Source organism: Scophthalmus maximus, chromosome 1, assembly GCF_022379125.1.
Source record: "Scophthalmus maximus strain ysfricsl-2021 chromosome 1, ASM2237912v1, whole genome shotgun sequence".
NCBI classification, from domain to species: Eukaryota; Metazoa; Chordata; class Actinopteri; order Pleuronectiformes; family Scophthalmidae; genus Scophthalmus; species Scophthalmus maximus.
In genome coordinates this window covers 16,315,311-16,332,251 of record NC_061515.1, presented here as the reverse complement: position 1 = coordinate 16,332,251, position 16,941 = coordinate 16,315,311, and the positions used below count along the sequence as shown (strand labels likewise).

At 41.6% G+C, this 16,941-nt stretch overlaps 2 protein-coding genes across 4 annotated transcripts; both read right to left on the bottom strand.

The window, feature by feature from the left end:
* Nucleotides 1–102: 102 nt before the first annotated feature.
* On the bottom strand, nt 103–4,703 carry mrps15 (mitochondrial ribosomal protein S15). Its single transcript, XM_035629550.2, has 8 exons — nt 4,448–4,703; nt 2,909–2,977; nt 2,746–2,821; nt 2,563–2,611; nt 2,368–2,452; nt 2,209–2,267; nt 1,555–1,746; nt 103–427 (listed from the first exon to the last, which is right to left on the bottom strand). Exons 1-8 carry the CDS (start codon nt 4,578–4,580, stop codon nt 320–322), a joined length of 771 nt encoding a protein of 256 aa, XP_035485443.2. The 5' UTR covers nt 4,581–4,703; the 3' UTR covers nt 103–319.
* A 1,434-nt stretch (nt 4,704–6,137) lies between these two features.
* Nucleotides 6,138–16,479, bottom strand: csf3r (colony stimulating factor 3 receptor (granulocyte)). 3 transcript variants are annotated; one of them, XM_035630137.2, is made up of 17 exons: nt 16,320–16,479; nt 13,827–13,972; nt 12,982–13,056; nt 12,502–12,798; nt 11,609–11,741; nt 11,324–11,490; nt 10,484–10,653; nt 10,201–10,351; nt 9,798–9,880; nt 9,447–9,654; nt 9,145–9,336; nt 8,830–8,931; nt 8,365–8,511; nt 8,138–8,278; nt 7,935–8,031; nt 7,761–7,839; nt 6,138–6,982 (listed from the first exon to the last, which is right to left on the bottom strand). In XM_035630137.2, the coding sequence occupies exons 3-17, from the start codon at nt 13,043–13,045 to the stop codon at nt 6,500–6,502; spliced, it is 2,514 nt and encodes an 837-aa protein (XP_035486030.2). In that variant the 5' UTR covers nt 13,046–13,056; nt 13,827–13,972; nt 16,320–16,479; the 3' UTR covers nt 6,138–6,499. The 3 variants fall into 3 exon arrangements, with proteins under 3 accessions (XP_035486030.2, XP_047189945.1, XP_047189946.1); XM_047333989.1 differs by having other exon boundaries at nt 13,827–13,936; XM_047333990.1 differs by having other exon boundaries at nt 13,827–13,931.
* Between the last annotated feature and the right edge of the window lie 462 nt (nt 16,480–16,941).

Genomic DNA, 16,941 nt, shown 5'->3' with positions numbered 1-16,941 from the left:
GTGAGATCAATGACGGATTCACTTGTTTTGTGCAGACACCTCTTGATTCATGCATTTAATCGATAGTAATATATTACAACACAAATAAATTTCCAAAGCTCATTTAAATATCACTGTCTGTCACTTTATTCCATTTTTTCTGACCTTTCAGACAATTCTGACGTCAACCTGAAGAAATTAGCAAATTAGGTTATGATGATAACATGTGAACACAGAGAAGAAGGAAGCCTGTTATCCACATGCCATATTACCTTAACTTAAGGTGTAAAAGTAAAGATGTTGGTCAAGACAAGCATTTTAATCTACAGTTTGATGCATTTCATTGGGCTGTGGCTTTTGTCTTGGCTGCCTCTGCTGCAGTGGAGGCTGAGCGTTGCTTCTGCTTCAGTCGCTGCTCTGCTTTCTGCTTCTGCACTTCTTTGAAGACCTGTGAGGAGACACGAGTGGCCGAGAGTCAGGGGACGCACAACACACTCAACATCAGACAAGAGTACACATCCACCAAAATTTGACTTTATGTTCAGTGTTTCCCCTAAACTGAAGTTGCAGCAGCGGAGATTAAATAATTCATGTAAAGTACATGATGTTGTGTGTTGAGTGATGGGACTAACATAAAGTCTGTCAAAGGAAAAAAGTAACACAACACACTCTCTCTCTCTCTCTCTCTCTCTCTCTCTATACATATAGACAGATTGTTATCTAAAGCCCTGGGACTCTACTGTTGTAAAGGGATGTAGTTGTTTCACTATGAACCAGGTCACTTTTCCTCAGTCATCCTCCCAATGGCTGCAGCAGTTGTCTGTGACTGGGAACAGCAAAAGTATAGAACTCTGTAAAGTCGCTGCTCTCAGAGGAGGTCTCCCACTCTTCATTGGCCTGGTCAGAGTTCTGATTGGTGAAGTCGGGGGACTTTGCTCCGTGGCTGTGGTGGTTTACTTTCACTTTCACTAAATGTTTCACAGGTCGCTCGTGTTACCAACTTTACTTGGAAAACATTTCTTACACTTGTGGCAACGAGCGTTTTCTTTCATTATTTTTCCCCCAAGTACAACGAGACGTTCACTCACTGCCATCTTCACACAGAGCAGGCAACTGTCTCTGTTTGTCGCGCATTGAGAGCTGGCCACGCCCATGCACAGAGCAGACTCCGGCACAGCGACTCAGGATTGGGAATAGCGAAGATTCATCATAGACGAATGAACGAATGTCTTCAATACCATTAGCAGCACCGATAACGTTGGAGCTTATTGAAACTACGGCCTTTCATAATTCAGCCCTGGGGCCTGTTTAATACCGGGTTTTTGTTTCCACCCCTAGATCTCGTAATTTTTTGAAATAAATAATAATAATTCAGGAGAGGCGGTCCAAATCCAGTAGCAGCACACCGCCACTGCTGAATGCATGTAGGGGAAACAATGACGTTGTAAGATACTATTCTTTCACTAAAGTGGAGACAAAAGGTTGAAGATCTTATTATTCAGAGCCGATGGAAATCAGGATTCTTTATCATAAATAAGAGAATATAGCTGTAAAGAGAGTCATTTCATCCACTACCTTGATGCACAGGGCCTTCTTGGCCAGCCAGCGCCGGGTAACACGTCTATAGTACTCTGGGGGGAAGGTGTAGGTGATGCCCAGCTGCTCACACACTTTCTCAAAGGCATCATAGCGAACCAGCCTTAGGTGTTTCAAAAGCTTTTTCCTTCGGTCGATGGCCATTAGCATCCGCCTCTTGTTCGCTTTGTCCTGGAGGGAAACAACACACATAAAAGGAATGGGGTTGGCCTCAATGTGTGCTCCAAACAGGCTCCAATAGGAGGGAGTGAAGACATGAAGTGAAACAAAGATGAGATACTTCCATCACAAATCTAACAGATAATTACATATCAGAGAAAAGTTACACAACCTCTATCCCCCCGTCTGTCGGTTTCAACAAAGATGTTCAACGTCAGATGCGACGGGGGAAATTTCCAACCATAACTGTGCTATGCATGTTTTTATTTAATGCGGGGGAGTACACAGGATATCCTGTAGTTCAAACATGCTTGACACTAGAGTAAGGCAGAAAGGAAATGTGGGGACGTAATCATACATGAACTGTTCTCGTGGTGCAATTCAACTGCCCCCAAAAACATCTTACTACATCGAATATTTTTACCTTTTCCTCAGAACAAGTTTCTGAAATGATGTTGATTCTCCTTCACTCACCTTGGGATGTTTTTGAACATGCTCCTGGTAGTTTCGGATTCTTGCTGTCAAAATAGCCACTGAAGGAAAAGACGGTAAAATGCGGATTGAATAATGATACAACTAAAAGAGGTTATAGACTGTCTTTGTATTTCAGTGAAAACACTTTTTGCAACTCACCGTGAACTTCCACTGAGCTGCGGTCGTTCTCATCCCTCTGGACTTTTGCAATCAGCTGCTCCTTCTTCAGTTGTAGCTTGTCACTCTGAGGACACGAGCACAAAGTTTATAACTACCTGTTCGTGCATGTCAGTGTAAATTTAAAGAAAAACAAACTGGAGCAGAGAGAGAGACAAAAAAAGATGGCAAACTTACATGACAAGCCAGCTCCAGTGAAACAAGTCTTTTGACAATATCGTCAGTCCTGTCGACACAAAACACACTGGTGTTAAAAAAGTAGTGGATTGGTCTAATAAATATATGGATACAGATATGTGATGAATCGTGAAGGTACAAATAAATTCTTCTCATTTTATGTAAGGTACAGTGGATAAGTACGTTTGAACGAGAGGTACGGCTGAATAATCCATCCTCAACATTGTTGGAGGAAGATCGCTGAGTTGGCTCTGAGGAACTGGAAGACACAAAAAATATTTGGATTAAAGATCTTTTTTAAATTGCCAAAATCTGGTTTTGGGGACAATACAGCTTCATAACATACCCTTCTTCGTTTTCTTTGCACTCCGAGCATAATGTCTCACTGGTGGTGGAACACCAAAGGTTCCTGCAACTGTAGAGAGAGAGGGGGGGATATATATATGTACATAAATGTGCAGTGAGTGGACAGACGAATGAAAACTGCAAAAGATTTTTAAAAAAGGGGATGATGCTAGTTACGAGCTCAGAAGACTCTCAACAGTTTCCCAAAGAACAAGCTGACGTGTCAGTCACATCTGACTGAACTCTATGGAAAGTTCACATAATGCATACTAAGGAAATGAGTCTTGTGACAGTGTCAACAAATCTGTAGTTATTATGAAGGACTATGAATAGAAAGAGAAAGCAAACCCAACCAGATATTTAGAAACTCGAATTAAGAAAATCAACATTTCATGACATTTATAGAATTGCAACCATGAATGCACATCTTTGCTGCATTGTTCATCATGTTGAATAAATGTTTTCATATCGTCAAAACACAAATGCAGACACAAATGTGTCCGTGAAAGGCTCTGTCGATTTTTTATCGGCCATGCGATAAATCTGTCAGGCTGGATTTCCGATTGCTACTTTGCCTGGCCATAATAACCAAGAAAGAAGTGCAAATACATTTGCACATCTCTGTCTGTCAGTGATCTTTTTTTTTTGATTTGTCATCAACATTTCTGATGTATTGTATTTCTGAATTTGATGGCCATTAGCAAAATTTCACACATTTTAAGGTGTACCGCTGTCTTCAAACTCTATGGGTTAGAAGACGGCTACTTGAGTTTTGGTAATATTTTCATATCCATTTACGTAATGCATGATTTTATTATTCCGTACGACATTGGCTAAGTTTAAACTAGAAGTTTAAACTAGAAATCGAAACTAAATGGAAACATATGCACTCCAGTCAAAAACTATGATAGTTTTGGGGGGAGGGTTAGGGTTAGTGCTCGTTAGGGTTCACAAATCACGATAAGTTTCATCTAAAATCTTTCATACAGGAATGAGGCGCATAAGATAAGTGACCTGAAATGACTTCTGCTTAACATTATATGTAAAATACAAAAATAAATAAATCTGTATTTTGTAGTGTGAAATTGACTTTAATTGATTTTATTAAAATCAATTTGACATTTCGGGGGGGGAGGGGGTGCTCTCCCAATTCAATGGTAGGGTAAACACTGAATCTGTTGTGTGAGAATAATTTTACAGGATAGGCAAAGTAATCTCAATTAATAAATATAAATACTGGCCAACGGTTTGTTGTTGTGACATGTGCGGTTTAGTCCAAGGAAAGGTAAAGAGTGAACATTTGCATTAAAAGGAAGAAAAAAAACCCTCAATAGCCACAATGACTGATGTGCCTGGAGGTAGATCTCAGCAGCGCCCTCTACTGTTGATGTTAGCTAACTGGTGCGGGCCGAGCTCAGTGTTGACGGAAAGGCAGTTATCACGTAGTTGGAGACACGTTCGCCATCTTGTCGCTTCTACAGTATCTGGTCATCGCCTGGCCCCCGGTGTGTTTTCTCCTCTGCTCTGGGCTCGGACTTACCGCAGCTGACCCTCGGTCCCGTCAGCGTAGCCGAGCTGCGTGTCCACGGTCTCACCGCCGCGGCGGGACACAGCTCTCGTAGAACCCCCGCGGAGGTTTTCAGGACGGTCCGCAGAGCCATGTTTGCGAACATGGCTCACGGGAGAGGCTGAGAAGGTAGAGGACAAAACTCCAAAACAGATGGAAATAGGACAAGTAATCGCACTCGACCCCTACATGAGGTTCGCCATTTTGAATAGACCAAACTAGCCGAGTGAGGACGTAAGGGGGGATGGTTCTCTCCCATCCCAGGCCACGATAGCGATCCCAGAACACATCGATAGGCCAACTAGATCGCTAGATCGATAGACAGATAGAAAAAAGATTGATAGATAGATAGACATATGTATATATATATATATATATAGATAGATAGATAGATAGACAGACAGATAGATAGATAGCTAGATCGATAGATAGACAGATAGATAGATAGAAAAAAAGATTGATAGATAGATAGACAGATGTATATATATAGAGAGATAGACAGATATATAGATAGATAGAAAAAAAGATTGATAGATATATAGACAGATGTATATATATATATAGATAGATAGATAGATAGATAGATAGATATATAGATAGATAGAAAAATAGATAGATAGTTAGTAAGATAGATAGATAGATAGATAGTTACTTTATTTATCCCAAGCTGGTAAATTCCGATGTTACAGCAGCACGTTTCACACAGCACCCTTTAAAAATAAATACAATATCTACACAAATAAATGTAAAGTATACGAATTGCAAAAATGATAGAGAATAAGAATGATACATTTAAGGAGTTTACGTGAAATATTAACTGTGGAAATAGTGCAGTAGTACAGTAGTAGTAAATGAGACAGATTTGCTTCGAATTTGTCACAAAAACAACAGTAAACAGAACTTGGCTAACCCATTTGTCAACCCTTAATTTATTTAAGCATTAGAGATAGTTTGCTAAACTAGTGATTCTATCTACTTCATTTGAGAAGGTTCCAGTGACTTTAGGTTGTCAGGCACAAGTAGGTTTCAGGTTGAGTGTGTTTTTAGGATTAAAATGATGATGATGAAAATATGCAAACTGTATGGATTTGCTGATTATTAGTTGATAAAGGATTGATTTACATGTAACCCATACATGTGCAAATACTCAAAACCAAATTGTTGTGGTAGCTCATTGTTTTAATTTGCCTTTCTAAAATGAGAAATGACATGAACGCGGAGACAAAAGAACAACGACACAGTATGACAAAAAGCAAACTGGTATCAAGGGAAAATATTTCATGAAATCTTGTGATTTAAAGAAAATCAAATGTAACATAATTTCCTCACACTAAAATCACGTGTCCCATTCTACCTGCTTAAGTGTTCCACTGACATCATAATTAACCTAATGACCCTGTTTGAGGTGATACAACTTTTTTTAAAGACCTATTTCAATGAAAAGCAAAACTAAACATAATCTATAATCTTTGGTCTAAAAAGCATTTGCAAAAAAGTGCCTCATATGACCTGAAATCGCCCCAGGCTGCTTAGTTCAGTGATTATTTTCCTTCACTTCACATATTTACATCAATCAGGGGAATGTCATTTTTTTTTTTGGTAGCACTGTAGGTAAACATCGAATGTAGAGGTGGTGAATGAGCAGTCAGCATGAATATCCCTCTTCTGTCTTTATAAGCTTTATCATTTTATTCAGAGAAACTCTTTCCCTTAATCTAGCACAAGTACTTTTGAGAACATTTTCACATGGTATAACCCACAACAATATCTTCTTAACAATACATTTTATCTTCGATAAAAAAAAGAGATTTTCAAAAAAGGTCATACATCTTCAGAGTGTGGTACAGATGAAAGCACGGGCATCATAATCATTTAATATCAATTAGATTTTTAGCATTAAATCTAACAAGTATTTACAGCTGTGTGCTAAACTTGATCAACTTATCACAATCAACTCATTACAAAAACTTAAATTGACATGAATATACCACAAAATCAATTATTCTTATAATCAGAAGATAACTTTTAGTTATTTTGAGTATCATTCGTGGCTAACGCTTTTAGAAAAGGAAATTCGTCCCAAATAAAGACGGGGTCTGCCCCCTCTTCGACAGCACAATCATGGCCCAGTCCAAAGAAACACTGCTCCCCTGGCATCCCATCAGTCGCCATGTTCTGGTAGCACTTTGGACTGAAGGACTCTTCACTCTCCAAGAGCGGCTGTGTGGACTCGGAGCGCAGGTAGACGTGGGGGTCTTTGGGCGGAGGGCTGCTGCACTGGCCCGAGAAGATCACAGTGGCGTAAGGAACAGAGTCGCTGTTCGAACCCGAGTATCCAGGGATGAACGGTGAACCACAAATGGACTCCCCCAGGTCACTGGTGTCCTCTGCACTGTTTAGCCAAATGTCGACCTCTTCTTTGCTCAGTTTCATTGAGAGGTCCAGGAAACTGAGGTGGGACAGGAACACTGGATTGGGCTCATCGCTGTCCCAGGCAGGATGGGTATACTGCCAATGGAAAATAAGTTAGACATCATTGTTTTACATCACATATATTTTTATGTTACATTAGATGACATTGCTTTTTTGACCACCTGGGGGCCGTTGCATTTATTATTTTCGCCAAAGAGGTTATGTCTTATGTCTGTCTATGGGCTGGATTACTCAAAAACTACTGAACTGATTTCCAGGAAATTGTGTGAAGGGGTAGGGCTTGACCCAAGGAAGCATCCATAACATTTTGGAGTGGTTCCAGATTAACAGACAGATCCAGTAATGTTTTTTCCCCCACTTTGTTTAGCATGGTGAGATAAGGTATTAGCCTTGGTGTGCTCTCCGAGTGCCATTCTAGTTTGGACTCATGTTTCTGGTCCCCCGAAGATGACATTCAAGTCTTCAACGACTCCTGAGGGAAGGTTTGGTGGCTCTTTAGCTGTTGAATGCAACCATCTAGTCCTAGTTCTACACCTTTGACTGCCATTTTGCACTGGGCAGTGAGGGAACAATAGATTTATCAGAGATTTTGTTGCTGTTGTGGAAAACAGCTTCATGTTGTTGCTGGGAATGAGGCTGAACCAAAAACCTTAAAGTTATCAGGATTCCACACAACTGAAAGCAATCGCAGAATCAGGAGACAATTATTTGTCACTGTACTTGCAACAATTTCCATATGACAACGAATAACGTGGCCCAATGTTCATATGAAAATATTGAGAAGTGCAGCCCTAACCTAAAAGGATGCTTATCAATTAAAACCATTTTTATTGTGCACAGGTTAATTTCCAACCTGTGATGATTCTGACGTCCAACTCGTTATGCTGCTGTTAGCAGGATCAGGAACGACGGGCCACAGGCGTCCCTTCAGCCTGGAATTAAGAGAATCAAAGTAAAATACATGCATTGAGGGGGAGGGCAGCACATTATGCCTTCACAGCTTCATACTGTGACACAATGATCTCACCTTCTGCTGTTGGAGAAACAAGTCATGACTATAAAAATGGTCAACAGTGACAGTCCAACACCGGTCGCAGTCACAATCATCACGACAGTAACCGCGTCTGAAATGGGAGGAATTCATATTATTAAATTTAATGAAAAAAATGAAGCGAGAATACACACTATGTCGTTGTTCCACTCGTGTCTCTGGTAAACTATGGCACCAACCGAAGGGTTCAATTTTGAAGTGAATCGTTGACCCGTTCAGACTCCCACCGAACGTGTTGACCGTCACGAAGGCTTCGTACACGGACACGGTGTTGAGGTCTTTCAGCACCACCCTTCTCTCCCGCGGATCAACATTCACGACTGGAGGAAGAACGAGAGACATCAGATCGCATCAATTAAATAAAAAGAGGTTTTTATGGGGTTTCAGTGAATGTATTTCGCCCTACCACGAATGGGTCCCTTCTCATCCCAGTAGAAGACTTTGTAGCTCTGGACAATTCCATTTCTTTGTTCCAGTGGTATCTCATCCCAGGTAAGCTCAACATTTGACTGCCAGGTCTTTTTGATTTGTATTTTTGGAACAATGGAAGGAGCTTGAAAAAAAGGAGATATATTCAATTACCACGAGAAATTATTACAGCTTCTGTGGCTTTATGAGCTTAGAATCCGAAATGACGGCTTCTGATTTGAAACTTGAAGACGAGCAAAAGTCACCGTTCATTTCTATCCACAAGAGGGCATCATTCCATCACATATCAGAGGCCTCTGATAGATTGCACAACATAAATATTTCATATATTTTTCTACTCATATGGCAAAGTCTAGCCTCACTTCTTCAAAGTCCACGCCGTCTGACTCTCACACCTCTGCCTGCTCTCTGTGTGATTCCCCTGGCGTCTTCGGTGACTTACCCTTTTGTCTTGAGTAGGCATTAACAGTCTGCGGAAGGCCTAGCCCATCCTTAAACCTAGGATACACAGAGATCCCATAGGGCTTGTAGGGCTCAAGGCTTCCTATTGATGAGAGTGAAGAGGTTAGAGTGGATCAGTGCCCGTAAGCCCCGACCAGTGTGTGCAGGCGGGTAGTGCACGAGAAAAAGAAGGTCTTGCATGAGAGCGATTGTTTGAATTCTCGAAAAAAAAGAAGGAGCACCTGAGTAGGAAAACCCACATTAAAGTTAAATAGAATAAGAAGCGCTAAACCTGCCGCTGCTTTATAAGACATACCTGTTATAATGAGGCTGGACTGGTTCCTGTCCACGATTTCAAACTTGGTGAGGGAGAAGTCTGCTTTTAACAAAGGTCTCCATTCGACCACATAGCCAGTGAGACTTGAAATATCCATGTTCCTCCACTGGACCCGAAGGGCTCTTTCATCGTGAGGAATGGCTGTGACAGCTGATATCACAGTAAGACCTCCTGGCACAAAAACATGTGACGCACATTACGGAGAAATATATTACTACTGTAATGATACGCGAGCCATGTTCTGAACATGTTTAAGCCCATTTTAAAATGCCAGCTGTTACCTTTGAGTCTGTAAACCCGGACTTCGGTGGGGGAGGATTTCCCTGCTGCGTTTACAGCGCGCAGATACACTTTCTTTGCTTTCCTGGGAAGCTGGAAAGTACAATAACTCCCCGTCGTGGAGCACACCTTTCCCTTTTCACCGGGCGGTTTTTGCAGCGAGACGGTGTATGACACGTTTTGGCTGTTGGCACGGAATAGTTTTGATGGCTAAAAAAAGAGGGGGGGGGGGGGGGGGGGGGGGATTGAGAAGACATTTTTAAATGCACAACACACACACTCAGCCAGAGCTATAACAGAAAACACCATCAATATGTGACAGGTGTCAAGCAATGTGTGAGTGATGTGTGCACCTTCCAAAACAAGTGTACGAGGAGTTGTTTGTGCACGTGATCCCCTGATAGCTTCATCCACGAATCCAGACGTCCAGTGGGAGCTGAAAACAGAGAGACGGCTGTCAGCTTTGCAGCCCGTCAAAAAGGCTCGCATTTCTCTCCTCACCCTTTTAAGAAAGTAAAACTTTTTCTCTGCAAGACACATCTATGGATTCACTGCCAGAGTGTGTGGCGAAAAAAAACAAAAAAAACAACAAGCCCTCAATAGATCAATTCAGCCTGGGCTATAGAGCAACGCAATGGGAGATGTAGAACATGACATTAGCATATATTGAAAAGAGCAGAAAATGGAAGCAAAGGCAATAGATTGGAAAATGTTAGAGTGACTGATTGCGTCCCTCTGAATTGATCGGCGCCCCACCACTTTCCAAGGTGACTCCGGACTGGCGGCGGCTCCATTCACTCCAGGGGCTCTGCTGGTATCTGACTCTAATCTGGGCCAAATACTGAGTCCCATGGAGCAGGCGACACTGGTCCAAAGGCCTGGTGGGTTTTACCCGGCTCATCGAGATCTAACGCATGTCGGAGAGCACACAAAACATACAAATATGACTCCGGGGCACACACATTATTATGTACAGTCCCATGTGCTTATAGCCACTAAGCTCACAGTTAATATTGACGCTGTATTAATTTCCACTCACTGGCTGTCCACTCCATTGACTACTGTCAGCAGTCTTAAGTCGGACCTCCAGGTTCAGGCGGCAGTCACGCATCCAGGCCTGGTGCTGCGATAAGCTCCAGCTCAGCCTCAGGCAGCCGTACCTTTTAGGCACAGCTTCCACCGTCAGAATCTTTGGTGGGTCAAACTTAGCTGGAAAATAAAGAACAAAACAAACAAAAGAAATCAGTCAACAAAACATGTGTCCATTGTAATTTGCATTTTTTCGAGTTCTTTCAGGTAAGGCCTTATCTGTGCCGACAAATCCAGAGACTCCTTGAACAACACTTACAGTTGGTTTGAAGGTGACAGTGGAACTTATGCTGTCCAGTAAATGACTAAAAGCTTTATTTAACCAAAATGGTTATTGGAAATGACGCAATCTTCTTGTTCAATTTGACATGAAGACAAAGGTACACAGAATCAACGTGCTTCATTTTCAGTTATATTCTTCTTCAACAATGTTATACTGTATTATCTTATATGTAATAGAATATTAGAAATACCAGGTTTATACTCTTCTTGTGCCACACAACCTGTAGGAAATATGCATGTGTCTATGTTGCAATTTCGGAAACGGGTTAAATTATTTTCTATATGTTTAGTCTTTGTGGATTCAGAAAATACCTTCAGCGTAGTGGCATCACATTGAATGCACAAAATGGGACTCCATTAGATTATGGAAGAAACACGGAGGAGTAGAACAAGGAATCGTTCAGGACCATATATTAATCACATTAAATAGTGGATAATGGCCAGTAAGTGACATTTTGATGGAGCTTACCACTTGCTCAATAAATGCTAGTGTACAAAAATTTCTCACCTGCACCGATGGGTTCCATTGTGATGGGCGCTGAAGTTGCCTCACCAAGTTCATTCACCGCCTTCACGTATAGTCCCATCTCAGAGAATAGGACGAAGCCCGAACGAGGGATGGCGTAGTGGTGGACTCCCGTTGGGAGCGTGTACGTGTTGTTCTCGTTTGAATCCCTGAAATGAGGAAACCACAGTTGTGCAAGCTCGCAGACATGTTTTGTAAGTGACTCTCGACACCAGTGAGCGATGCTTGCCCTATTGGTAACAGTTTGAGCGTATCCCTGAATGTTACCATATCTCGGTGTGGAGGGTGTACTGCGTGAGGAGGTGGGTGTTCTGCTGCCCAGGGTCCCAGCTACAGGTCAGAGTGTTGGGGGTGGTGAGGTTTGTCTGACAGCTGAGGTTCTGTGGCGGTTCTGGCGGATCTATAGAGAGGGGATAAAAGCAAGTTTTGATTAAATAGAGTTGTTAAGGACGTTGGTACTGATTCAGTTTCTACACCCAGATGTTCCCATCTCTGGAATTTGATCTACTGGCATCAGAGGTGCTGTGAGATTAGTGGTGTTTAAGTTACACTGCACCAAAAGGGTGTGTGCATCGTATAGGAATCAAGCGGGAATTCGTTTTTATATTGCATAATAAGATCTATAACTTGATGGGTATATGACTACATAGTGTCCAAAGGAATTGTGTTAGTAGAACCTGCCTGCAGATGGAAACATAGTCTGACATCTGATTTTTTTTTCAAATGATAAAGCTAAAGATGTAAATTGACTTTACACTTTTGATTTTATGCACATTATTTAATTAAGGGTATTTTTAAATTGCAGTTTAAAGGCGGCTAATCAAAGCCAGTTACATTAAAGGTTTAAAATCTGTTCAAATTAAACGGTGCTGCTTCGTTTTTGAAGTGATGCATGGATCTTTTTGATACAATATTTGTTTTATTTGTAAATTTCTAAAACATGTATTGATCCATTTATTGAAACGTGTCAGGTGGTTTAGATTGGTTGATGGAAATAGTCTCAATTTTAAGTCAAAAGAACATTTTAATTTTCTAACTTTATGTGCTGAGCTCAGCTTGACAATTCATATTTCCTCAAGAACGTTTTGTGCGTGTGACACGTGAACTTGTGATGTGTAGTTTGCAGTCAGCGATGAACAAACATCAGAGAACTTTCTCACATCCGGCTCTAATCTTCACTCCTCCCACGATTTGGACGGGAGAGGTCTGGACGCAGCAGGTGAGGAACGCCCCGGTGTGATTGAAGCTCGGTATTACAACCTGGGAAACCCTGCCGCTCTCGCTGGCCACGGGGCTGCCGGGGATAAGCCGATCCCCGAGGCGCCACTCTATGGGAACGTCCTGTCCAATGACCTGAAGGCAGTTGTTGCTGATGACACAAGTGGCTGTGACAGGGGACCCCAAAGGCACCACTGAGCTGGATGTCTGGATGTGAGCACATGGTTGTCTGACGTCCTCTGAAAATGAGAGCATTCATTATTTCTTCCATAAATGATTTCTATTATGAATACATTTTAAAAAGCTCTATGTTCAGTTGTGACAGAATCCAGGTCACTGGAAGAGTTTGTGTAAACACAGTTGTCACTGTACAGTATCTGCTGGTCTGGTATTTCCATTTAGATCTTGTCATGAACACTCACCATTCCTCATTCCGTTCACAAATGCCACCAGCGCGACAACCGCAGACACCCATGTGGACATCATGATGATAACACCTGTTGAGGAGCCAAGAGGAAAGGAGGACATTCATCTTAAATTACACACTTTCATGCACTATCAAAAATCAATATTTGAATTTGCAATCCCTTCCTAGCAACACGCTGCGTTGTGTGGAAGAGGAACTGAGAGTCCACGGGTGTTTTGTAAGGAGGGCTGATGTGAACAAATATGGGTTATCTCCATAATGCATAATATTTCAATATAAACAGACAGCTCCAGAATGCGCTGGCTGCTTCCTGAAACAGCGTATTCACAACGAGCCCATACATGACGCACTCATGAATAATAATAATGAAAAAAAGAAAAAAAAGACAGAATCAACATTCACAACAGCTTGGCTCCACATTTATGTAGCATGATTACACAAAGGATGAGACATTTAAAGCTTCCCAAGCTGTTACAAAATGAAACGTTAAACTCTCCACAGACAGAATAAATAAGTATGCTGTTCACACACAGTGAATCCTTCCTCTCATACTTTTCTATTAGGAGGGATAAAACTCCTCGGAGCAGACAGGAACAACGCTATTGCCGGTTGTCGGAAGGTAACTAGCCTTGCTGGACACGCGCTCCGTAGCTGTTTGATCAAGTATAATGAGCAGAAGATGGGAGCTTGTAGGCTGAGCAGATGGAGGCAAACGTCTGGCATATTGTACCGCTGGTATTCAGTCAACAACCTGCTTCTTCAGTCGATTGGAACCATCACATCACTAGAGCTGCACTGAGGGTGGAGTGGAGATCTCGTTGTGAGGTTTGAAATACTCACCATTACACGAGCACGTGGATTTAAAGCACGCTGGACTCTGGTTGCCGGCTCACAGAGCACCGCCAGCAGGACGCGGACATGCCTTCACAGCTCGACAGTGGCCCTCTGTGCTGAGTAAGGGGGAGCGACAAAATTGTTTTTATAGTCTGAAATAGCGCGAGAGACAGAAAAAGCCAGAACAGTAAATTTATGACATGTGGAACGCCATCACGCATGAGGAAAAAAAAAATTCACATATAGGCACATTTGCACCAAAGATATGGCCTTTGGGCATATCTGGCAAAATATTATGAAGCCTGGGATAAATCCACACACACAACTTCACTTTTGTGGGTCTCTTATTAACTTGCCAATTTTAGTCTTAAGTATTTACGGAATAAAGGTAAAAAAAAAAAAGAAAGAAAGAAAAAGCTTGCCTTCCACTGTGGGAAGTGGTTTCCAATTCACAAAAAAATAAACTGGTATTATTAAAATAAAATTAAAAGACACTAGTACTATTCCCTTATGAATATGTCGGGATACTATTCCCACGCTGCTTCAAGAGAGTGTGAAACTACACCCCCTGCTGTCCACAGTCAACACCTACAACAGTACTAGTTTTTTATTTATTTACAGTAGTTCTATTTCCTGCAAGCAAAAGCTTTTACTTTTACCACCTGGATACAATTACATATATAAAAACATGTACTTTTTTTGGTGAGATCAAATCATCATTTTAGAGTTGATTTATAAACCCAAAAAAAAACGTTCGCTAGCTCCCACTTTTCAGGCGTGAGTAACTGAATCGTCTTGGCGCACTGGTCAAGAGATGAAACAAACTTGAAAAACAGAGGCAAAAATGCTGCTTTTATGTTTGTTTTTTTGTGAGTTTCAAGGTTTTAACATGGAAAAACCCTCCGACAGTGTTCCAGTTGACCACAAAAACATGTTCTCTCTCTCACACTCACACACACACACACACACATACACACACACACACACACACACACACACACACACACACAAACACACACACACACACACACACATTATAGATGTGAACACAGAGCCAGTAAGTGAGACCACAGTATTGAGAAACTTCCTGTAGTCTGACTGGTGTCCTGGTGTCCTGGTGTCTAATTCTGACGAGAAACAGAAGATACCGATGGCCATCACGTTCCCTCAGGCCAAAACATGTCGGACTCAACACATTCCTTCGAGCAGATTTTTTTTTCTCTAAACGTCTGGACAGTCAAATTGCAACCCACCCCCCCACACGACTTAAATCATTTGTAACTTTCACTCAAACTCGCAGTCCGATCGCCTGCCTCCACGGTCCACGGTAAACCGATGATTTGGTGAAAGTCTGCATTCAGCGATGTGAGGGAAATGGAAATTTCTCCCTGCTTCTTATCAGCAGTGTGCATGAGGGCCTCCATTTTCTTGTTAATGGTTTCTGCTTACTGCTAATAGGTAATTGCCTATGGCCCTGACAAAAAGGCAAATTGGCAGAAAGAGAGGGGAGCAGGGAGAAGGAGAGAAAAACGAGCTATTCATTTTGAAGTGCATGTTTTTGTCAACAAACACAATTTGGGATATTGGAAAGAAAAAAAGTCTGTGTAAATCCAAAGGGGACATTGTCACTGCATTGGCCAATCGTGTTCTGCATATGTGTATAGTTATATCTGTATATGAAAATAGTTTGCTCTCGCCACAGTTTCCTTTCTCATTGGGGGTTACAAAACGCCCACCACCAGGATTTGGCAATATACTCGACACAGTGCAATGACTTCGCTACCGTTTCCCCTTTTTTTTGTCTTATTTTTCTCGCAGAAATCACTGTGCTTTTTAGTTAAGGATTTTAAAAAGTGTAAAGGAAAGTTCCATTTTTGTGTGCGTTTAGACACCTGGTGATCACACAACAGTTCCTTCTTACTCAGACACAGTGACCTTTGGTGTCAGCAGTTGTAAAACTCCTAACATCTAAAAAGGGGGAAAATAATCTGTTTCACATCCTCTTTTGGATTAGATGGCCAGAGCATAAACATGTTTTTCCATACTTTCATAACTTCATAAGTTAATATTAGTGACACTGTGGCTATTTGGACGACTGTCCTACAATCCTACAAAATCATTCTTTGCATTAAAGCTAACAAATTACTTTTTTTTCTATCATGGAAGTCTAATTAATTCTTTTTTCTAAATAAAGAAACTTTGAAGTTTCAATTCAACTTTAAATTTGAAACTTTTGACCATTAAACTTCCAGTAAATTTAAAAGCATTATCTTATCGCAGAATTTATTGTGAATCTTCTCTACAGAGAAGAGCCAAAAGTAAAGAATCTGATATAGCAAAGGTTTTGAATAATATGACAGTCCTTAAACTGGATTAGGAGACACATTTCCAGCCTGAACCCTGTGTCATCCAGAAACAAGTTTTTCAAATCTGGCCCGAGTATCAAAATGAAAGGAAATTCGCTCAACGTGAAAATAAAGGAGAGGGGTTGCCACTCACCACACGGCAGCTGCAGCCGAGCCACGGATAAAAGTAGCTCTCATCAACCTTGATAGCACCTTGAGGGAAGAGCGTGGCTCAAAACAACACAGAATGGAGGACGTGTGTGTGTGTGTGTGTGTTGGCCAAACAGCAGCAGAAGCAGCAGCAGCAGCCTCGGCAACATCCTTGTTTTGAATTTGTGAAACTTCACTATTTTCCAGGAAGCAACACGTGACTGATGGGGCCTTGTTATGGGAAAGATACGTGGTTTGTTCAAATTCAGGGCTTTCACCAAAAGAAGAGAGTTCAAGCAAAAACGAATCAAATTTGATAGATATTACATTAGATAATTCTTTTACAGGTCACACTGGATATTCTTTCCATGTCACAACAAAAGGGTTACCTTTGTGAGCGCTGATGAACTAATGAGAGTCATCGCACCTCATTTTGAAGCAATTAAATATCAAGTCTCTGAAGGTGAGGCGTCTGCCCTCTGCCCGGACGAGAGAGTAACTCCTGCTTTGTTGAATGGACCCTTCCTCACGAGGTGTAAACACGGCGGCCGTTAAAATTGCCCCGCAGCATGACTCCACAGAGCCGTCTGGAGGAGCGCAGCGTGAGTGTGGTTGAGCCTGACCCC

Bases quoted from the DNA above. Each gene is read 5' to 3' on its own strand.
- mrps15 (XM_035629550.2), bottom strand. From the start codon at position 4,580: ATGTTCGCAAACATGGCTCTGCGGACCGTCCTGAAAACCTCCGCGGGG. The intron at 2,822-2,908 runs GTATGTTATGAA...TGTGTCTTCCAG, and splicing joins TGCAAAGAAAACGAAGAAGG to TTCCTCAGAGCCAACTCAGC. The intron at 1,747-2,208 runs GTGAGTGAAGGA...GTTTCCCTCCAG, and splicing joins ATGTTCAAAAACATCCCAAG to GACAAAGCGAACAAGAGGCG.
- csf3r (XM_035630137.2), bottom strand. From the start codon at position 13,045: ATGATGTCCACATGGGTGTCTGCGGTTGTCGCGCTGGTGGCATTTGTG. The intron at 9,655-9,797 runs GTGCACACATCA...CTCTTTTTTTAG, and splicing joins TCGTACACTTGTTTTGGAAG to CCATCAAAACTATTCCGTGC. The intron at 8,932-9,144 runs GTATGTCTTATA...TCTCATCAATAG, and splicing joins GTCCAGCCTCATTATAACAG to GAAGCCTTGAGCCCTACAAG.